General features: G+C 46.1%; 1 protein-coding gene across 3 annotated transcripts in view; it reads right to left on the reverse strand.

Moving 5' to 3' along the window:
• The window catches only part of LOC115463549 (RNA exonuclease 1 homolog), a 307,692-nt gene that overhangs the window by 242,111 nt on the left and 41,464 nt on the right, over positions 1-24,117 (reverse strand). For all 3 annotated transcript variants that reach the window (XM_030194179.1, XM_030194180.1, XM_030194178.1), the window contains exon 5: positions 15,816-15,958. In XM_030194179.1, coding sequence (XP_030050039.1) covers positions 15,816-15,958 — 143 coding nt within the window. The remainder of the gene's footprint in view (positions 1-15,815; positions 15,959-24,117) is intronic.

A 24,117-nucleotide genomic window follows, 5' to 3' on the forward strand; every position in this document is an offset into this window, starting at 1 on the left:
TTTTCCACCAATTAGATCAATTACTTCTGACACATGGGGAGGGACACGTGCTAGTGGGCGGTGATTTTAATATTACCCCTAATCCACAGCTGGACAACTCCTCTCCATCAGTAAAATATGCTAGCCAGGGGCAGGAATCACTCCAAGCTTTTTTGGCTAAGTGGCAGTTGGGTGACATCTGGAGGCAGGCCCATCCCACCCATCGAGACTATACGTATTTTTCTCTGGTCCACAACTCTTTTTCCCGTATTGATTTTTGGTTGGGAGACATCACTGTCCTCGGAAATGTCAGGGACCAGCGCGCATTGAGGCGTGCACGTGGTCGGATCACAGTCCGGTCATTCTTGTGTTGAAGGCCTCAGAGGGGCGACAGGTTGTCCCATGATGGCGATTGGATGATGCATTGCTGGCTGAGGTGACCCACGTGCTTCAATTTGAAAGGCTTATCAAAGAATATATCCAACTTAATGATATAAGAGGGGTGCTCTGGGAAGGCTTTAAGGTGGTCATGCAGGGCCACGTCATTGCTCTAAAAGCTCATATCCGTAGGGAAAGAACTCAGGCAGAGGAATCCGGACGCAGGCGATTAGTACAGGAGGAGAAACTAATTCGCAGACGGGGCCCTGGAGGCCCAACACAACACTTACTAGACCAAGCTCATAAACTTAGACAGGAGATCCGTGAACTTCAATTGGCGGATATCTCAGAGCAGTTGCAAAGGGTACGCCAGACATTTCGAATTTGGCAACAAAGCTAGTAGGCTTTTGGCGCATAAACTAAAACAACAGGCAAATAGAATGCATGTTATCTGCTTAAAAGATGAAAAAGGAGATAGTATAACAGACCCGGGGGCCAATCAAACTATCTTTAAGCGCTACTACAAAAGCTCTATACCCCTGATATTAACCCGGAGGTGGAGATTACAGCTTTTCTAGATCGGGTCCACTTGCCAACTCTTACAAAAGGTGCACAAGATAGGTTATCTAGGCCAATTGAGCTGGAAGAGGTTATACGGGCCATTAAGGAGCTTGCGCCCAGTAAGGCCCCGGGACCCGATGGGTTTACCAACAAGTTTTACAAAACCTTTGGAACTCTCGTGGCCCCTATGTTGCGGAAGGTATATAACGACTTAGGCGAGAGGGGGTCTCCTCCAGAGACTTGGCACTTAGTGAACATCATAGTCTTGCACAAACCGGGCAAGGACCCCCAGTTGTGTAGCTCATATAGGCCCATCTCTCTATTGGGGGTGGATTATAAAATTTTCACCTCCATATTGGTGGCCTGCCTACAGCAGTACCTCCTGCAACTAATTCATGAGGATCAGGCGGGGTTTGTACATGAGCGTCAGACGTTTGATAACATCCACAGGACACTCCACCTTATTCAGTATGCTAACATTAAAAAACTCCCACTATGTATAATTTCATTAGACGCAGAAAAGGCGTTCGACCGGGTGCACTGGCCATTTTTATTTGCAACTCTGAAGAGGGTGGGCATTTCCGGAGATTATTTGCATTGGCTCTCCCTGCTGTATAGGGCACCTACAATTTCGGTTCGGGTTAATGGGAGTCAGTCGCCCACATTCTCATTGAGGCAGGGAACGAGACAGGGCTGTGCCCTGTCACCCCTCCTCTTTGCCCTGGTGGTGGAACCATTGGCAGCTTACATTAGATCCCATCCAGATATCGGGGGATTGAGGTTGGGACAAATAGAGACCCAGATTTTGTTGTTTGCGGACGATATTCTCCTCACACTGACAGACCCCACCATGTCTCTTCCAATTAATTATAGGGGCGGCCCTGCGGGATTATGGCTGGGTGGCTGGATTTAAAGTTAATATGGACAAATCAGAAGCATTAAATATTACTATACCAGCAGATCAAGCAGAGGAGCTGCGAGTTAATTTCCCCTATCGGTGGGCGCCCAAACATATCAAATATTTAGGGGTAAATATAACGAAACAGTGGAAGGGCCTATATGAGGCCAACTTCCCAGCAAAAATATGGGAGTTTCTATTGGAGTTGGATAAATGGGAGGGATTAACGATTTCATGGATGGGGCAGGGATCAGTGCGGTTAAAATGATCCTGTTGCCCAAAATACTCTCTCTATTCATGGCGCTCCCCATCTCGTTACCCGAAAAATTTTTCAAAGGCCTGCAACGAAGGGTTCTCTCTCTCATTTGGAAGCGAAAGCCGCCACGGGTGCGCAGGTCAGTAATGCATCAGCCACGAGCACATGGGGGTATGGGAGTACCTTCATTCTTGCTGTATTATAGAGCGGCCCACCTTCGCATATTAGCTGAGTGGCAACATGGGAGAGCGCAGGCCTGGAAAGCTATGGAGCATTCTTGGTGTGAGTCCCACCCATTGAAAGCTATACTTTGGCTACCCGATAGAGCGTTAAAGGAGATAATAAAGGAGGCTCCCCCAATTGTGGGGTGGCCACTTACAACATGGAGTAAAATTCGCACCAGTTTTTTTTGAGGGCGCACATTCTTTTTACATACGACAATTTGATATGCGCCAGGATTTGGCCCGGGATCCACAGATCTATGCTTTAGGAACTGGAAGCAGAGGGGGCTGTGGGAGCTGGGTCAGGTGTGGGAGGATGGGGAATTTCACTTTTGAGGCAGTGCAGGAGGAATATGGGATTCCTGCCTCCAATGCCTTCCAGTTTCGCCAATTGAGGTACTTTATTTTGTGGCGTACAAAGGAAGAGTTGAGCCTGGAGGAAACACAATTAGAGCGGGCAATGGCTGGAGGAGGTGGTGGAGGAGGGATATCTAGGCTTTATAAAGCACTCCTATTATAATCACAGCCCATCCTGCACTACACACAAAAATAGGAGAAATTACTAGGGGCTTCCTATGAATACCACATATGGGAAAGGGTGTTCACATCTTTACTTAAAGTGTCAGTCTCTAATGCTTTGGTAGAAAATGGCTACAAAATATTATATTGCTGGTACTATACACCACAGAGACTAGCCAAGATGTTGAAGGGAGGGTCTGCTTTCTGCTGGCGACAATGTGGTATGGAAGGTGACATGGTCCATATCTGGTGAGCTTACCCACAGGCTCAACAGTACTGGATGAGGGTCTTGAAATTGATTGCTAGTATAACAAAAATTGCTTTTCCCATGAAAATGGACCATTGCTTACTACATATAAGACTACAGGGCAGCAAAAAGTATGCGCACCAATTGGCCACTCAAATATTGGTGGCCAGCAAACATGTGCTGGCAGCGACATGGAAGCAGCAGACTGCCGGGATTACAGGCAATCCTGTGGAAATTGGACTATATTCAGTTGATGTCTAAGCTGACTGCTATGCGACTGGGTCGTCTGCTACCCTATCATCGTGTTTGGGATCCGTACACTGAGTGGTTGGCACAACCGGACTCCACCTTGATAATTAACTAGGGGGGAGGGAGTGGGGGGAGGCGGGAAGGGGAACATAAACAATTGGTTAAAGCTATACAGAAGGTGTTAAAAAAATTTGAAGTTGGAAAGCATAAGACTGAATATTTGCATTTATATTTGTATGTTTTGTCTTTATTCAATAAAAATAAAAAATAAAAAAAAGATGCAAATGAATTAAGATTATTTCTACTATAAGAGAACCAATACACTTCCTAGAGCAGTAATCTTACACTACCAAGTATGAAATCAAACACATATTCAACAATTCACTGCTTGAATTTAAGGACTCTTAATTCACAGTATCCATGGTTGAAATGGACTTCTGATGCAAGGCTTTATGCTGAAACTCAGCTGTGTCGAGTTTTGCGACACCCAATACTAACCAGATTTTGTGTCTGTTTTAACTACCCTTTATAATAAATTGATAACACTGACATCTTAGATTCCCTCCTGTTTTCAGACCTCACTGTCTTTGATGCTGTATCGACCAATGAGATATTTGACCTCCTGAATGCCTTCAAGAAAGAAAAGGAGCTCATCTGAAACAGGAAACAAAAGGCACTTGGAAGATCCATTCTTGCTAAGCCAAAACATATGCTCCACACAATTTGAACCTCCCCATAAATGAGCATAGAGACAAGACACCTTGGGTTCTTCCTCCAACCTTCTCCAGGAATTAAATTCCACCAGATGCTTTACTAAACTTCTCAAAGTCCTCAGTTTATAATAGAAACTGCTGAGCCAAGTCTTGGAGACTACATCCACTGACCAACTCCGGAGCCAGAACAGATGCCTAGCCAAGGTCTGAACCAGATCATAAGTACATAAGTAGTGCCATACTGGGAAAGACCAAAGGTCCATCTAGCCCAGCATCCTGTCACCGACAGTGGCCAATCCAGGTCAAGGGCACCTGGCACGCTCCCCAAACGTAAAAACATTCCAGACAAGTTATACCTAAAAATGCGGAATTTTTCCAAGTCCATTTAATAGCGGTCTATGGACTTGTCCTTTAGGAATCTATCTAACCCCTTTTTAAACTCCGTCAAGCTAACCGCCCGTACCACGTTCTCCGGTAACGAATTCCAGAGTCTAATTACACGTTGGGTGAAGAAAAATTTTCTCCGATTCGTTTTAAATTTACCACACTGTAGCTTCAACTCATGCCCTCTAGTCCTATTATTTTTGGATAGCGTGAACAGTCGCTTCACATCCACCCGATCCATTCCACTCATTATTTTATACACTTCTATCATATCTCCCCTCAGCCGTCTCTTCTCCAAGCTGAAAAGCCCTAGCCTTCTCAGCCTCTCTTCATAGGAAAGTCGTCCCATCCCCACTATCATTTTCGTCGCCCTTCGCTGTACCTTTTCCAATTCTACTATATCTTTTTTGAGATACGGAGACCAGTACTGAACACAATACTCCAGGTGTTCAATACTGCAACAGCTGCTCTCTGTGGGTCTGGATTATCTTCCTGCTAATCATACGCGACTACAGCACACAGCATAAATGGGAAGCTGACGAGTCGGAGAAACAATGAATTCTCTGTAAACCTGGAGGATGTAGTGGGGCAGTTCTACAAACTGAAGAGTAGCAAATCTCCTGGACAGGATAATATATATCTCAGAGTACTGATAGAACTGAAAAGTGAACTTGCGGAGTTATTGTTAGTAATATGTAATTTATCCTTAAAATAGAGAATGGTACTGTAAGATTGGAGGGTGGCCAATGCAACGCTGATTTTTAAAAAAAAGGTTCCAGAGGAGATCCAGGAAATTATAGACCGGTGAGTCTGACGTCGGTGCCGGGCAAAATGGTACAGACTACTATAAAGAACAAAATTCCAGAACATACTCAAAAGCATGGATTAATGAGACAAAGTCAACATGGATTTAGTGAAGGGAAATCTTGCCTCACCAAATCTACTACATTTCTTTGAAGGGGTGAACAAACATGTGGATAAAGGTGAGCCGGTTGATATTGTGTATCTGGATTTTCAGAAGGCATTTGACAAAGTGCCTCATGAAAGACTCCAGAGGAAATTGGAGAGTCATGGGATAGGAGGTAGTGTTCTACTGTGGATTAAAAACTGGTTAAAAGACAGAAAACAGAGAGTAGGGTTAAATGGTCAGTATTCTCAATGGAGAAGGGTAGTTAGTGGGGTTCCGCAGGGGTCTGTGCTGGGACCGCTGCTTTTTAACATATTTATAAATGACCTAGAAATGGGAGTAAGTAGTGAGGTAATTAAATTTGCTGATGACACAAAGTTGTTAAATCGCAGGAGGATTGTGAAAAATGACAAGAGGACCTTACGAGACTGGGAGAATTGGGCATCTAAATGGCAGATGACGTTTAATGTGAGCAAATGCAAAGTGATGCATGTGGGAAAGAGGAACCCGAATTATAGCTACATCATGCAAGGTTCCACGTTAGGAGTCACGGACCAAGAAAGGGATCTAGGTGTCGTCGTTGATGATACGTTGAAACCTTCTGTGGCTAAGAAAGCAAATAGAATGTTAGGTATTATTAAGAAAGGAATGGAAAACAAAAATGAGGATGTTATAATGCTTTTGTATCGCACCATGGTGCGACCACACCTCGAATATTATGTTCAATTCTGGTTGCCCTATCTCAAAAAAGATATAGTGGAATTAGAAAAGGTGCAGAGAAAGGCGACGAAAATGATAAAGAGGACGAGATAACTTCCCCTATGAGGAAAGGCTAAAGCGGCTAGGGCTCTTCAGTTTGGAGAAAAGGCGGCTAAGGGGCGATATGGTAGAGGTCTATAAAATAATGAGAAGTGGAACGGGTAGATGTGAAGCGTCTGTTTACGGTTTTCAAAAATACTAGGACTAGGGGGCATGCGATGAAGCTACAATGTAGTAAATTTAAAACGAATCTGAGAAAATATTTCACTTCACAAAAAAATTGCAGGAGAACTGGTGCTACAATAGGGTAAAGCAATACAAAACAAAACCACCACCAGTACGAAAATCTTATCCAAACATTTTTTAACGAATGATTTTTTAAACAAGGAGAAAACCCCTCAGAACCTATCAGACCACAGTCCTAGGTTACAACGTGCCAAGATATTTGGCCGTTGCTAGTTTCTATCATGGGGGTTTTTAAAGTTCTCCTCGTTTTGTTTTATATTTTTTTAAATTGTGCTCAACATTAAAAATAAGGCATCAGATCTATGAATAATGACTGTGCTCACGCATACAAGTTTAGATAGAAGCACCAGATAGGTTTGGACGGCTTCCTAAAGAAAAAGTCCATAGATCATTATTAAATGGACTTGGGGAAAATCAGTATAGAATGTTTTGTACTTTTTTGGGATCTTGCCAGGTATTTGTGACCTGGATTGGCCACTGTTGGAAACAGGATGCTGGGCTTGATGGACCTTTGGTCTTTCCCAGTATGGCAATACTTATGTACGCACTTCAAACAGTTGCCTATAACCCAAAAGCTGCAACCTCAAAGGCCTGAAATAAGGCTTCCAACTTATGACCCCAAATATCCTTCAAGGCTGTGCCTACTATAGGATTGGTCATCTTTAGCCACGCATGGTCACAAAAGCATCCATTTCAGCTAACGATAGCTTTACTCGAGAGCAGCCTCCAGACCATTCCACCATGATCAAAAGATTCTAGTGTTACAGATTCATACTTGTTGAAGTTATATACTACAGTTGTTGCCAATGAAAGAGAAATGTATTATCAGCAGTGAACCCAGGAGTCACTGAATCGACCCAAAGAGTTGTTTTCCATTGTGAGGTCCTTAACTCAGAAAGCAAGTGCAGTGGGGACTAGGTCACCTCTTTCACCTGATGAACATTTGGAATATTTTATTGAAAATGTAGAGACTATTGTTAGTTTATTCTCTACTACTGTGGAAGTGCAATGTTCTCTCTTTAGGGTTGAAACAAAAAAACAGCACCACGGGCCTTTAAAATGGAACAAAGTTCTTTAATGAATGATACAGAAAGTGAAAGTGCCTTGGTGCTTTGTAGCTTTTACTACATGAGACGTGGGGTAAGGAATATTGTAGATGAAAATATTCGAGTTATTCCCCAAGTTTTCCACGTCATCACTGTGACCCCTGACGCAGGTGCTAGTTACCGAAACACGGCCCGTGTCGGGTCAAGGCTCATTCATTAAAGAACTTTGTTCCATTTTAAAGGCCCGTGGTGCTGTTTTTTTGTTTGGACTTTAGTTTGTACTTTGTTCCCTCTCTCTTTAGGGTTGAACATGGTGTGAAATTTTGCTAGTGGGTAGATTGAAGATTAAACAGTATTTGAAGAAATGTCGTCCAACTGGTGCCATGGGGGATGTTTTGCTCACCTGCCTTACTGAGAAGTTTAGGAGATTACATTGTCCCGTGTTTGGTTCAAACTGTCAATTTGTTCTTGCAAACTGAATTTGTGCCTGATGAACTGAAAGTGACCACGGTGCAGCCAGTGATGAAAGATCTGAAGTAATACCTTGGCACATCATCGTCCACTTATCTACACTGCCAGTGTTGGCAAAGACACTGGAACAGTCTATGTGCCGTTGGATGATTTTCTGTCTAGAAATTCATTGTGAGACATGTATCAATATGGTTTCCAAAGGGCACATAGCACTGAGACACTTGTGGTGGCAACGGTTGATGAAGATGCAGCTAGAGCTCGATAAGCATCTAAATTTTCTGTCTTTTTAGATATATCTGCTGTGTTTGATACATCATGAAATTCTGCTGAAACCGCTTGGTGCATGTGGCCTTGAAGGGACAATATTACTATAGTTTAAATTAATTTTTGAGTGACAGAAAACAAGTTGTGCGAGTGGGGAATGAGGTTTTGGCAAAGTGTTTCTTTTGTACAAGGGTTCCGCAAGGTTCTGCATTGTCAGCAGTATTATTTAACATTTGGGTCCATTATGTAGTTTGCGGCAATCCATGGGACTATCATACCGCATTTAAGCTGATATTCAGGTTTTTTCCTCCCTGATTCTGCTTCAGCCATGGTCAGGGCTGTGCAAACCCGGTAAGCGGGGTAAGCACCGCAGGGGGGCGCCGCGCCGCTCTGTCCAGTCCAGTAAAAGAAAAAAATACTGCGTCGGCGCATGCGCTGCTGCTGCCTTCCTGCGCGCAGCGCATGGCTCTTTGTCACCGCCCACGGCGCCCAGGTCTTCCCACATACTCGCGTCTGTTCGATTTATTTGGACTGCTGCCCTGTTTTGCCGTTCCGTCTGTGGACCGTTGGAGTGCTGAGAGGCAGTGAGAGAGCTGAGCTGGTCTGTCAGAGCTTCTGCCCAATCTGGAATTGAGAAGGATTACTGAGAAAGCGAATGCTACATACCTGTAGAAGGTATTCTCCGAGGACAGCAGGCTGATTGTTCTCACTGATGGGTGACGTCCACGGCAGCCCCTCCAATCGGAATCTTCACTAGCAAAAGCCTTTGCTAGCCCTCACGCGCATGCGTGGCCGTCTTCCCGCCCGAAACCGGCTCGTGCCGGCCAGTCTCATATGTAGCAAGACAAAGAGAAGGGAAGACACAACTCCAAAGGGGAGGCGGGCGGGTTTGTGAGAACAATCAGCCTGCTGTCCTCGGAGAATACCTTCTACAGGTATGTAGCATTCGCTTTCTCCGAGGACAAGCAGGCTGCTTGTTCTCACTGATGGGGTATCCCTAGCCCCCAGGCTCACTCAAAACAACAACCATGGTCAATTGGGCCTCTCAACGGCGAGGACATAACTGAGATTGACCTAAAAAATTTACCAACTAACTGAGAGTGCAGCCTGGAACAGAACAAACAGGGCCCTCGGGGGGTGGAGTTGGATCCTAAAGCCCAAACAGGTTCTGAAGAACTGACTGCCCGAACCGACTGTCGCGTCGGGTATCCTGCTGCAGGCAGTAATGAGATGTGAATGTGTGGACGGATGACCACGTCGCAGCTTTGCAAATCTCTTCAATAGTGGCTGACTTCAAGTGGGCTACCGACGCTGCCATGGCTCTAACATTATGAGCCGTGACATGACCCTCAAGAGCCAGCCCAGCCTGGGCGTAAGTGAAGGAAATGCAATCTGCTAGCCAATTGGATATGGTGCGTTTCCCCACAGCCACTCCCCTCCTATTGGGATCAAAAGAAACAAACAATTGGGCGGACTGTCTGTTGGGCTGTGTCCGCTCCAGATAGAAGGCCAATGCTCTCTTGCAGTCCAATGTGTGCAGCTGACGTTCAGCAGGGCAGGAATGAGGACGGGGAAAAAATGTTGGCAAGACAATTGACTGGTTCAGATGGAACTCCGACACAACCTTTGGCAAGAACTTAGGGTGAGTGCGGAGGACTACTCTGTTATGATGAAATTTGGTGTAAGGGGCCTGGGCTACCAGGGCCTGAAGCTCACTGACTCTACGAGCTGAAGTAACTGCCACCAAGAAAATGACCTTCCAGGTCAAGTACTTCAGATGGCAGGAATTCAGTGGCTCAAAAGGAGGTTTCATCAGCTGGGTGAGAACGACATTGAGATCCCATGACACTGTAGGAGGCTTGACAGGGGGCTTTGACAAAAGCAAACCTCTCATGAAGCGAACAACCTAAGGCTGTCCTGAGATCGGCTTACCTTCCACACGGTAATGGTATGCACTGATTGCACTAAGGTGAACCCTTACAGAGTTAGTCTTGAGACCAGACTCAGACAAGTGCAGAAGGTATTCAAGCAGGGTCTGTGTAGGACAAGAGCGAGGATCTAGGGCCTTGCTGTCACACCAGACGGCAAACCTCCTCCACAGAAAGAAGTAACTCCTCTTAGTGGAATCTTTCCTGGAAGCAAGCAAGATGCGGGAGACACCCTCCGACAGACCCAAAGAGGCAAAGTCTACGGTCTCAACATCCAGGCCGTGAGAGCCAGGGACCGGAGGCTGGGATGCAGAAGTGCCCCTTCGTTCTGTGTGATGAGGGTCGGAAAACACTCCAATCTCCACGGTTCTTCGGAGGACAACTCCAGAAGAAGAGGGAACCAGATCTGCCGCGGCCAAAAGGGAGCAATCAGAATCATGGTGCCTCGGTCTTGCTTGAGTTTCAACAAAGTCTTCCCCACCAGAGGTATGGGAGGATAAGCATACAGCAGACCCTCCCCCCAGTCCAGGAGGAAGGCATCCGATGCCAATCTGCCATGGGCCTGAAGCCTGGAACAGAACTGAGGGACTTTGTGGTTGGCCCGAGATGCGAAGAGATCTACCAAGGGGGTGCCCCACACCTGGAAGATCTGCCGCACTACGCGGGAATTGAGCGACCACTCGTGAGGTTGCATAATCCTGCTCAACCTGTCGGCCAGACTGTTGTTTACGCCTGCCAGATATGTGGCTTGGAGCACCATGCCGTGACGGCGAGCCCAGAGCCACATGCTGACGGCTTCCTGACACAGGGGGCGAGATCCGGTGCCCCCCTGCTTGTTGACGTAATACATGGCAACCTGGTTGTCTGTCTGAATTTGGATAATTTGGTGGGACAGCCGATCTCTGAAAGCCTTCAGAGTGTTCCAGATCGCTCGCAACTCCAGAAGATTGATCTGCAGATCGCGTTCCTGGAGGGACCAGCTTCCTTGGGTGTGAAGCCCATCGACATGAGCTCCCCATCCCAGGATAGACGCATCCGTTGTCAGCACTTTTTGTGGCTGAGGAATTTGGAAAGGACGTCCCAGAGTCAAATTGGACCAAATCGTCCACCAATACAGGGATTTGAGAAAACTCGTGGACAGGTGGATCACGTCCTCTAGATCCCCAGCAGCCTGAAACCACTGGGAAGCTAGGGTCCATTGAGCAGATCTCATGTGAAGGCGGGCCATGGGAGTCACATGAACTGTGGAGGCCATGTGGCCCAGCAATCTCAACATCTGCCGAGCTGTGATCTGCTGTGACGCTCGCACCCGCGAGACGAGGGACAACAAGTTGTTGGCTCTCGCCTCTGGGAGATAGGCGCGAGCTGTCCGAGAATCCAGCAGAGCTCCTATGAATTCGAGATTCTGCACTGGGAGAAGATGGGACTTTGGGTAATTTATCACAAACCCCAGTAGCTCCAGGAGGCGAATAGTCATCTGCATGGACTGCAGGGCTCCTGCCTCGGATGTGTTCTTCACCAGCCAATCGTCGAGATATGGGAACACGTGCACCCCCAGCCTGCGAAGTGCCGCTGCTACTACAGCCAAGCACTTTGTGAACACCCTGGGCGCAGAGGCGAGCCCAAAGGGTAGCACACAGTACTGGAAGTGACGTGTGCCCAGCTGAAATCGTAGATACTGCCTGTGAGCTGGCAGTATCGGGATGTGTGTGTAGGCATCCTTTAAGTCCAGAGAGCATAGCCAATCGTTTTGCTGAATCATGGGAAGAAGGGTGCCCAGGGAAAGCATCCTGAACTTTTCTTTGACCAGATATTTGTTCAGGGCCCTTAGGTCTAGGATGGGACGCATCCCCCCTGTTTTCTTTTCCACAAGGAAGTACCTGGAATAGAATCCCAGCCCTTCTTGCCCGGATGGCACGGGCTCGACCGCATTGGCGCTGAGAAGGGCGGAGAGTTCCTCTGCAAGTACCTGCTTGTGCTGGAAGCTGTAAGACTGAGCTCCCGGTGGACAATTTGGAGGTTTTGAGGTCAAATTGAGGGTGTATCCTTGCCGGACTATTTGAAGAACCCACTGATCGGAGGTTATGAGAGGCCACCTTTGGTGAAAAGCTTTCAACCTCCCTCCGACTGGCAGGTCGCCCGGCACTGACACTTGGATGTCAGCTATGCTCTGCTGGAGCCAGTCAAAAGTTCGTCCCTTGCTTTTGCTGGGGAGCCGAGGGGCCTTGCTGAGGCGCACGCTGCTGACGAGAGCGAGCGCGCTGGGGCTTAGCCTGGGCCGCAGGCTATCGAGAAGGAGGATTGTACCTACGCTTGCCAGAAGAGTAGGGAACAGTCTTCCTTCCCCCAAAAAATCTTCTACCTGTAGAGGTAGAGGCTGAAGGCTGCCGGCAGGAGAACTTGTCGAATGCGGTGTCCCGCTGGTGGAGCTGCTCTACCACCTGTTCGACTCTCTCTCCAAAAATATTATCCGCACGGCAAGGCGAGTCCGCAATCTGCTGCTGGATTCTATTCTCCAGGTCGGAGGCACGCAGCCATGAGAGCCTGCGCATCACCACACCTTGAGCAGCGGCCCTGGACGCAACATCAAAGGTGTCATACACCCCTCTGGCCAGGAATTTTCTGCACGCCTTCAGCTGCCTGACCACCTCCTGAAATGGCTTGGCTTGCTCAGGGGGGAGCCCATCCACCAAGCCCGCCAACTGCCGCACATTGTTCCGCATGTGTATGCTCGTGTAGAGCTGGTAAGACTGAATTTTGGCCACGAGCATAGAAGAATGGTAGGCCTTCCTCCCAAAGGAGTCCAAGGTTCTAGAATCCTTGCCCGGGGGCACCGAAGCATGCTCCCTAGAACTCAGCCTTCTTTAGGGCCAAATCCACAACTCCAGAGTCGTGAGGCAACTGAGTGCGCATCAGCTCTGGGTCCCCATGGATCCGGTACTGGGACTCGATCTTCTTGGGAATGTGGGGGTTAGTTAAAGGCTTGGTCCAGTTCGCCAGCAATGTCTTTTTTAGGACATGGTGCATGGGTACAGTGGACGCTTCCTTAGGTGGAGAAGGATAGTCCAGGAGCTCAAACATTTCAGCCCTGGGCTCGTCCTCCACAACCACCGGGAAGGGGATGGCCGTAGACATCTCCCGGACAAAGGAAGCGAAAGACAGACTCTCGGGAGGAGAAAGCTGTCTTTCAGGAGAGGGAGTGGGATCAGAAGGAAGACCCTCAGACTCCTCGTCAGAGAAATATCTGATGTCTCCTTCGTCTTCCCACGAGGCCTCACCCTCGGTGTCAGACACAAGTTCACGGACCTGTGTCTGCAACCTCGCCCGACTCAACTCTGTGGAGCCACGTCCACGATGGGGGCGTCGAGAGGTAGACTCCCTCACCCACATCGGCGAACGTAGTCGGGGAGCCTTCCTGGGAGGTGGCGGCACCGACGCCGGAGACCTCACCTCGGGCGATGGGCCAGCCGGCGCCACGCTCGACAGTACCGGTGGCGCAAGCACCGCCGGTACCGGAGGGTTAGGGCGCAACAGCTCTCCCAGAATCTCTGGGAGAACGGCCCGGAGGCTCTCGTTCAGAGCGGCTGCAGAGAAAGGCATGGAGGTCGATGCAGGCGTCGACGTCAGAACCTGTTCCGGGCGTGGAGGCTGTTCCGGGCTGTCCAGAGTGGAGCGCATCGACACCTCCTGAACAGAGGGTGAGCGGTCCTCTCGGTGCCGATGCCTGCTGGGTGCCGACTCCCTCGGCGACCCAGAGCTCTCGGTGCCGACACGGGAAGGGGACCGATGACGATGCTTCTTCGACTTCTTGGAACGAAGCATGTCACCGGAGCTTCCCGGCACCGACGAGGAGGACGTAGAATCCAGCCGTCTCTTCTTCGGGGCCGAGACCGAAGGAGGTCGGTCTCGGGGGGGCTGTACCGCAGGAGCCCTCAGGGTAGGGGGAGACCCACCCGAAGGCTCACCGCCACCAGCAGGGGAATGGACAGCCCTCACCTGCACTCCAGACGAAGCACCACCGTCCGACGACATCAGCAGACGAGGTCCCGGTACCACCGACGTCGATACAGTCGTCCGATCTCAGCGCCGATGCAGAGGGCCGATGCCTCGATGCACTCGATGTACTGGCAGCCGAGGACGAAGGTCTGGACGCTGAAGACGTCGATGCACTCGATACCCCCGGTGCCGATGCCGACGAAGAGCCCGAGAACAAAATGTTCCACTGGGCTAACCTCGCTACCTGAGTCCGCTTTTGTAAAAGGGAACACAGACTACAGGCCTGAGGGCGGTGCCCAGCCCCCAGACACTGAAGACACGACGCGTGCCTGTCAGTGAGCGAGATTACCCGGGCGCACTGGGTGCACTTCTTGAAGCCGCTGGAAGGCTTCGATGTCATGGGCGGAAAAATCACGCCGGCGAGATCAAAAGTCGAAATGGCGAAATTTGGCACCAGAAAAATTAGCGAGAAGGAAATTTCGACCGGGGCCTAAATAAGGCCTACCCCGACGACGAAAGAAAACTTACCGGGGCGGAAAAAAACTCGAAGTACAGGAAGGGAAAAAACAAAAGAGGTCTTTCCGAAACAATTTTTAAAGTTTCTCACGGAAACGAGTCGAAAACGACGCGCGAGGTCGACTTTTCGGGGCACGAACGGCAAAACACAACCGTACCGAGCGCGGAGAAAAGAAGACTGGCCGGCACGAGCCGGTTTCGGGCGGGAAGACGGCCGCGCATGCGCGGTGCGCATCGGCGCGCGAGGGCTAGCAAAGGCTTTTGCTAGTGAAGATTCCGATTGGAGGGGCTGCCGTGGACGTCACCGATCAGTGAGAACAAGCAGCCTGCTTGTCCTCGGAGAAAGCTAGTTATAGCCCACTTTGTTTTAATTCATGGTAACCCCAATATCTGGTGAAATAAATATCCCCCAAGCAAGTGGTCATTAAAGCAAAATCCTAGGATTTCTCCCCCTGATGTCCTAGCTCAACTGAGTAACCAGCAATCCATGAGGGACCATAAGCAGCACAAAACATCTAATCACCATCTGCTGGATAACAAACACTGCTACATGGTGCTCTTTACAGGGCAGGGCTCACAATTTACTATTCTGCATCTCTCCATCTGCTGATTGATAGGCAAAACCCATTGGTTCTGGACTTAAATGGTGCAAAATGAAAAAAAAAAAAAAAAAAAAGTTACCAGAATCCTATCTTAGGAGAATCTTAAAGGGACTTAGGCAACAATATGATAACTACAGGATAGCTTTCTGGCAAAAGTAGCCAGAACAGAGAACATTTATAAAATACTTTCATGTAACTGTAGGGTTACTAAGAGGGAGGGAGGGAAAAGCATTTGCTGGACAAGAAAAATGTTCTCCAGAGGCACTCCAGCACAAAAAACAGCCGATTGCTGCACACTGAAAAGGTTCTGCCTTCTCCAAAAAGCTATGAAAGACATTAATTTGCTGCCAATGCACATTCCTCTGATGCACTTGTTTAACTGGGGAAAGGGAATTTGGTCTTCTGAGAACATTACTGTCAAAGTCAAGGAGTCATAGGAATGCAAGTCTGAAGAACAACAATGTTTCTAGTGATGGAGTGATCGTGGCTCCATCTTGAAGCCCCTAATATTTTAAGGTAAAATCAAGACAAAGCTCAAGAAAAATAATTTCTATACAGTTTTGCCAGGTTATGGTCATTCTGTAAATTCCACAAACATATATATTGTTATTCTTTCAAAAAGAAACAATTTATGCTTTTTGTGTTTAAAGATATGGTTTTAAAAAACAATTATACCTTAGGAGGTGGCATTTGAATTGTTTTTCTGAGAGGAATACTCGGCCTGCATGTTACAGCTGCAATGGAATGTCCTTGAAAAACTCCATATGAATGGCTTCCACTTGATACAGCTGGCTGAACATCCAACAAGTTTATGCATACTGTTTATAAATCAAAAATGCATTACTAATATATAAAAAGCTGTAAATTATACATCTTTACATAAATCAAAAAATGCATTACTAGTATATAAAAGCTGTAAATTATACATCTTTACATAAATCAAAAAATGCATTACTAGTATATAAAAGCTGTAAATTATACATCTTTACATAAATCAAAAAATGCATTACTAGTATATAAAAGCTGTAAATTATACATCTTTACATAAATCAAAAATGCATTACTAGTATATAAAAGCTGTAAATTATACATCTTTACTATAGACAAAAGGTCAATCAAGAAGTTACATTGTAACAGATTAAGGTTGCCTACTGAAGATCACTAGTTTATATACTACATTTGCTCAGTTTACCGATAAATCTTTAGCATGTTTGACCACCACACAGTAAAAGTGCATCTGACTTAAAGAGGTTCAGAAATTGATACTACTAGATGAAATCCTATTGTTTGATAATGTTAAGCCTTGAAATATCTTGAGCTTTGAATTCGATCATGGTTACTTTTCAACGAGAGCTACTAAGATCTTGATTTTTTTTTTTTATTTGTACCCCGCGCTTTCCCAATCATTGCAGGCTCAATGCGGCTTAGGTACTTATTTGTACCTGGGGCAATGGAGGGTTAAGTGACTTGCCCAGAGTCACAAGGAGCTGTCTGTGCCTGCAATAGGAATCGAACCCAGTTCCCCAGACCAAAGTCCACCACTCTAACCACTAGGCCACTCCTCCACTTAGAGGCCCTTTTACTAAAGTGCAGCAAAATCTGGGCTTAAAAAGTGTTAACAGGATTTTACTAAACCCTAAACCCAGATTTAACATGGCACCGTTTCAAAAGGGGGGGGGGATTTTTTTTTTATTGCAATTCATGTAAGCATTAGTGCATGGATCCTCCAGGAGGTTAATGCAAGACCACTTACCATCACCTATTTACGAGGCACTAAGTGCTCCCATGTTGACTCGGTTAGCCAGTTAGCATGCACTATGTATAATGCACTAGCTGGCTAATCATTCCATGCCCACTCTCCACCCATGCTGCGCCCCAGATAGAAACATTCTAAAAAAAAAAAAAAATTCATTAACATGTGGTTTAATGCATTTTTATGGTAGCCTTTAACAAAAGGAACTCAATTTCTTATTTAATATTAAAAAAAAAACCCACACAAACAAGCAGATTACTCTACAAATATTTAGTGGGCATGGAACTGTGTGTACCTCTTCACTTCTGATTCCATATGCCATCCCAAGCACAACAGCATCACGTCCCCCTCAACTGGCCTACATGGACCGATTGAGCTGTCACAATAGAGTGGCCGTTACAAGTTCTGCTATCCAGCAGCTACACTAGTCATGCCCTCTGAGTTTACACAACCTGGAGGTTTCTTCCAGATCCTGGAGCAATATCTGTTCATACCCCACTCCCTATTCCCAAGCACCTCAAAGAAATATATATTTATATCTGTTTGAAGCATTCTCGTTTAATCAGACTGAAGATTGTTCTACAACATTAATAAGGAGGCAGTACAAGTCAATATGGAAGATAATTCTACACTGATAAAAACTGAATGCCTTTCCTTTTCCACTATCTAATAATCCTAACACTGGTGGGCCAGACAAACCATACCTAAGTTATCATGTGACTAGCAAATATCAGCTTTTCTGTTGAAAAGTACAATTTTGAACTTTGAGAACTGAAGACGACCTAATGGGAACCTAACACTCTTACATTAACAAAGTAAGATGGAAGTGAGGAAACAGGCTTAATTTTTTATTCTTTTTTTCAATTCCCACAATGCAAGAGCATTTCTTTTGCTACCCACCAACATAAAACAGTCTGTAATCAAATGTATTTTTGTCAAAACAAAAGGCAGACTTCCCATCTTTTACATGGAGGATCCACGATTCTGATTTTTTTTTCTAAAAACCCTCTAGCGAGAAATTCCATTTCTACATGTTGGAACTACTCAGTACCTCACTTGGAAGATCCCCATCTGCTTGAACATAAACATGCACTAGAGAGACAATCAAAATGCTCTGTCTCATGTGTATAGCATACTATTTTTCTTTTTGGGCTCTTGAGTACATGTTGGTGTGTTTCGTGAATCCTGCTGCTGCTCTACCACTGCTTCTCACGCCACTCAGGGGGAAGTTACTTTGAGCAATTTCTGAAGCCTGTATGCGTAAGCATGTGTGCAGTGTGTGTTGACATACTTGCCATGTTGAATGAACTGTCAAAGCCATGTTTCAATTAAAGCCAAAAAAAACTAAAAAAAAACTGTAGCAAGTTCTCTGAAGAGCAGGGTGAATGTTTTCACACTTGGGTGGCAATCTTACAGATCTTGTGTAGAGGAGAGGGCAAACATCTCTAGTTAAAAAGACTTCTAGGTCTCTTTGGTACTAACACGTGGTATATACCATTTCTTGCATTCTGTGAGGTCAATTCTTTAGCATCTTGAAGACAATTGGAAAGACAGGAGTGCTCTTGTGAGGCCATCACATAGTTAACTGTTTAAAGACAAGCAAGAGTCAAATCCTCACATCTGGGATCCTGTGCCCTTTAAAGAACAGGAAAGGGCCTGCCAAGCGTCAGACAATTTTTCAGAGACAGTAAGACTTTGTCCAACCCCATCCCCCCCTCCCTTTTTTTTTTTTTTTTTTTTTAAATGGCAATTTTAAAGATTTTGGACCACAGGATAATTGGAGCTAAAACCCTAAATTCTGAATTATCTCAAACAATAAGACAAACATAACTGGTTAAAGCGATAGCTGACACCACATTAGACAGTAACTCTGGATGGGCAAGTAGAACCATCCTATTGTTGAAAAAAGTGCATACAGTGGGTCAGTCACTAAGGACTAGAGATCACTAACACACCAAGAAAAGACTTTCCAGGTCAAGTACTTCACCTCACAGTAGGCCAGAGGCTCAAGAGTATTAATTAGCCCAGTTAGAGTGATACGATTCCAAGACACTATACAGATGGCTAAAGGTACACTTCAATAGAAGCAAGCACCACAAAAATCAGACTACACAAGGATGTGTTTACCTTCAGTATATTGGCAATAAGTATAAATTATACCGTAGGTGAACTCTGGTGGAGCAGGTCTTTTAAGCCTGAAAGATATTGAAAATTTATGTTGTGCCTGATTATTTTCTTTCCTTTAGTCACAGCAGATGAATCTAGATACTTGTGGGTTGTGCCCATCTACCAGCATGTGGAGACAGAGCACTGAACTGCACTGCCTTATAGGATGACATGCTTCCTGGTCAGTCAGTATTTCTCATAAAGCAGCAGGAAACAATCATTTCTCCTTCTCCACAACTTGATAAACCAAAAACAGTCAAGTTGAAATCCAAACAACATAAAAATGCATATACCCCACCCAAGAGAAAGAAACAACCTAGGGGAACCCCCGAAAGTAGTAAGGTGGAGCTTTGGTTTCATCTGCTGTGACTAAATGAAAGAAAATTATCAGATAAGAATTTTTCATTCCTTGTCCTCAGCAGCAGATGAATCCAGATATTTGTGGGATGTACCAAAGCAGTCCGTCCCGAAGTAGGATGGGAACCTGAAGCCCCTGAAAAAAAAAAAAAACGGTGACACTCCAAAACAAAATGCAGGCAACTGCACAGAACCCTCTCTACAGAAAGCAAGCAAGGAAGACCATGTCAAACACCCAATGTAAGACCTCTCTGGAAAAAAAGAAAGGACTTCCTCCCTGAAAGAAGCTACAGCTTGGACAGAAGACACCCAGGAACTGTACGAAGAAGCTGTACCTGCTAGAAAATGTGTGAACATGGAAGCGTCCATGAGGGAGCTTGCAAGGCTAAGGAACCCAGCATCCCTGTGAAGCTCTGAGCAAGGCACAAACCAAAGAACTGATCAGCGGCGTTCATGGATCACATCAAAAAAAGGAGACGTGCACAGAGAACGTGTAGCTCAGAAAGAATCAAAGTGAGAAGAAAGGCAGAAATCCGATCTCACAAGGAAAGGTGGGACAAATGGGCCTGCACCCCTGCAAAAGGATTAAGAGGAGTTGGACCAGTCTAAATCTGAAGTTCCAAAAACCTGCATAGACAGACAACCCAGAACTGCAACTACAACAGGGGTGCCCCCAGTTTCACTAAAAGAAGGGTGAGAATAAACTACCCAGCAAGAAGGACCATACCTTTCCTCGGGAAGATGCTGAGACTATGAGACCCCTCAATCTGGCACCAAGCGTGACCACCCAAAACAATAGACTATCCACAAACGGGATCTAACAACTACAGCACTAAGCCCGACTGGTCACCCAGAGATGCAAGCACAGCAAGAGAGGCTGGGACTGCCAAAGACACCGGCTTGGAAGACACCTGAATCCGGACAGTACAGGAGTCCACCCACCATGCAAGTCTCGACTCCTCATCTGACAACGGAAGATGTAGAGTGGTGGACTCCGGCAATAAATCTGAATTCCAATGCAGCCAGCCAAAGCATGCCAAAGCTGATTAGCAGCTGTAGAAAGCCACCCACCAATAGAGCCGAAAAGGCCAATGAAGGCCTACTGGAGTCCCCAGCGCTGGCAGATCTGGCTTGGAAAGCCAAGAGAAATGACAACAGTACAGAAGGAACCACCAAAGTGGCCGGCAGTAGAATGTTGCACACGGAAGAAAACTCAAAACAGATGCCAGAGCACCCAGATCTGGAACTCAGTCCCAAACTCCAGGATCTAGTAGGAAAAGTAGTCCCAGAGTTGGAAGGAATCCTGAGCATTAGAGCAACAGGAAGGAAGCTGTCCTTAAAGCTATGTTGAAGAACACGCCACGATACTCCAAGATGACCACTGGAAATGACCGACTCTCCAGAAATTAGAATATCAATCCTAAGAAGACTGAAGAATAGTCATTCTGGAAAAAACTGTGAGACTCCCATACTGGAGGAGATGAAATCAGCCAGCAAGGTATGAAAGAATTTGCAATCCATTCCTGTGAAGGAAAATGTCCTTGACATGGAAAGGCTGAATGATACAGCCAGATCAAATAATAGCTGCCAAGAAAAGGAACCACAGAAATAGTCTGTGGAAAGGTGGAAGGAAAATAGAAAATGTAAGTCCTTGAGAGCCAAGGAGGAAGAAACTCTCCAGCTAGATAAACTATTATGGACTGCAGGGACCCCGCCCCCCCAAAAATAGACTCTTGAAAAATCCCAGGAAAAGTGTTGGGAAATTCCCTACAGCGCAACATCAAAGGAAATAAAAATATGCCCATGCCTCAAAGGCAAATGATGCCAGCAGCCAACCTCGCCAAAATGAATGAGGACACCAGAAGGCATAAACCGCCCGATGGTTAGCCTGAAGCCTGCATAAAGATTCCAAGAGAACATCCGCAGAGGCCTGGGAAAAAAAAGATTAGCTGGTAACTCCACTAAAGAATGGCAAAGCCACATCAGACGGAGACCACCACACCACACGGAATCAGGAAAGGTCACCTGCTATTCTGAAACTAGAGGAGAGACTCAAGAACCCCTTATCGAGAGACAATGAAAACCTGAGGAGGCCTGGAGTTTGAAGCTGAATCGTTCTAGACCGCAAGAGCAGCAGTATGCAACAGAAGTAGTGGAAACTGTGCAGCAAAGTTGTCTAGCCTGTAGCACCTGGCCCCTCAACAGCAAAGAGGCCTAAAAAAAGGCAACAAAATCTGGAGTGTTTTGCTCACACAACCTCAGAGGCTTGGTAAGTCCAGATTGGAAACAACTGCACAAGCTATCCCTGAACAGGAAGCTCACCAAAGGAGACCTAGGCAAAAGTATAGCGGGAAGAGGGATCTAAGACAAAATTCTCTGCCAGCTATGTGTATAAAGTGTCCAAGGAGGCAGAGCACCAGAACTAGCTGGTATGACTGCACACTGAAGTAACCCAGTAAGGGAGATAAACATTGACTAGATGATGCAAAAGAATACGGATGTCGGTGCCAAAGGCACTACTGACAGTAAACCAGAAAGAGAAGTGCACCAGAAAACTCTCGGACTCCCAGCCAGAATCCCACTCACTCAGCGAGGGAGTTCAGCATAAAAGCCAGCCGCTAAAGTGGAAATTGTACCCACAACACTCAGTTCCAAGGTATGCATTCTAAGCACTAGGCCAGGGCTCTACACTCAACACCAGGAAAAAAATGGCAAAGGTGCCATAGAAGCCAGCCAAGGAACAATGGCACTGTGTCAGAGGCACTGCCAAAACAGAGGTGGCAGGAAGAGGTATGCAACCAGGCAAAACTGTAGCCCAGCAAAACAGCCACCATCGTGGCCACACAAAAACCTGATGGTCAAGGCCATCAAGAAAGGAAAAGGCAAGATATCATGCCCCTTGGGACAGAGAAGAGGACCCCAGCTTGGAAGAAAAGTGGGCCACCAGTCTGGAACCTACAACCTGCAGGTGAAGGCCAGCCACCTTCCAGAATTACCCTGCTGTAGCTACCAGCACCATGGTGAACCTAAAGCATACAGGGACTGAGTGTAATCTGGAGAAAAGGAAGGATAAGAACTGGCTAGAGTCGTATGGAACTGTAGTGGAACCCAAATCCAGTTCTCAGAGTGTTGCCAGAAACAAATACAAGTCCATAAGTGAAAGAATTATTCTGCAACCAAAGTCCAGTTCAAAACTGAACCTGGAGAAGCACAGGAGGTCCGAAAGAGACCTGTGCCTAGGACTGCAGCTGCAGACCAACTTTCCCTCAGAAATAAATTGCTGCCCTGCGACAGGCCGGAGAGACCTGGCAAAGAAGAATTTTCCATCAAAGTCAAGGAACACTGCCACGGTGGCATTGGGGTTTTTTTGTTTCGTTTTTCATGGAGCACTGCCCAAAGGAAGCTCACGGGTTCCCACACAGGAACCACAATTAACTCACAGTGGAACGAAAGCAAAGGTAACGCACCACGGACAACCGAGAAAACTACGACTCCACCATGCTCCAGGTATGGGAAGCGGCTGGGGAAAATTGGGAAAGCACCTCGTGCCCTTAAAAGGACTAGGCAACTAATGCATGCTATCAAAGCATCCTGAACAAGAAATATAAGGGCATCATCCCCTTATATAGGGTCATAGGGTTCCCTAATAAGAGTTTATAAGCTTACCATCCAAGCCCTCCTGCTCCTTAGCAATAGGCAGTTCACAAGACATGCAGAAAAGGAGAAATATCGGACAGGAACATTTCTTCATGGCCTGAAGCAACTCTTCTATGTACAGCAAGGTTTGAGAGGAGAGTAAATCCAGGAAATGACACAGAAGGTACATTCTAAGCAAGAAGCCGGTAAGAATCCACTGGATCACTAGATGATCAAAGGATAAAAAGGGAAATCAGGGAGGACAAGGCCATAGCAGAGACTAAATTAATTCTTTGCTTCGTTCTTCACTAAGAGAGATATATGACAGATACACACATTGCAGAAATGGTATTTAAAGTGACAAGTCAGATGTGCTAAAACAATTCTCTTTGCCTGAAAGATGTAATAAGGAAAATGACAAACTAAAAAGAATAGAAAGTCACCTAGATTGGATTGTATACAACCCAGAGTACTGACACAACTAAAAAAAAAAACAAAAAAACAACTGCAGATCTGTTAGTAGTGACTTGTAATTTATCCATAAGATCAAACTTGGTACCTGAAGACGAAGGTGGCCAACCTATCAATTTTTAAAAAGGATTCCAGAGGTGACCCTAGAAATTATTTTATTACTTTTGTATCCCACATTTTCCCACCTATTTGTACGCTCTATGTGGCTTACATAGTGCCGGAGAGCTGTTTGCAGACTCCAGAGTAAACAAATACAAGGTAATATTGTGATAGGATAAAGTTCATGTGGTAGGACCACATAAAGGAATCGTACAACGTTAGAGTTGTGTGATGACAATTACGAACTTTAGTGTTGTTGTGTCGCAGAGATCAGGCATTTACTTTGGGTCGGTAGGGTATGCCTTTTTAAACAGGTGGGACTTAAGTGTTTTTCTGAAGTGTAAATGGTCGAATGTAGTTTTCAAGTCTTTTGGTAGTGCATTCCACAGTTGTGCGCTGGTAGGAAAAACTGAATGCGTAAGTTGATTTGTATTTGAGTCCTTTGCAGCTTGGGTAGTAGAGATTTAGGTACGTTCGTGTTGATTCGGATGTGTT

This window comes from Microcaecilia unicolor, chromosome 2 (genome assembly GCF_901765095.1).
Source record: "Microcaecilia unicolor chromosome 2, aMicUni1.1, whole genome shotgun sequence".
NCBI classification, from domain to species: domain Eukaryota; kingdom Metazoa; phylum Chordata; class Amphibia; order Gymnophiona; family Siphonopidae; genus Microcaecilia; species Microcaecilia unicolor.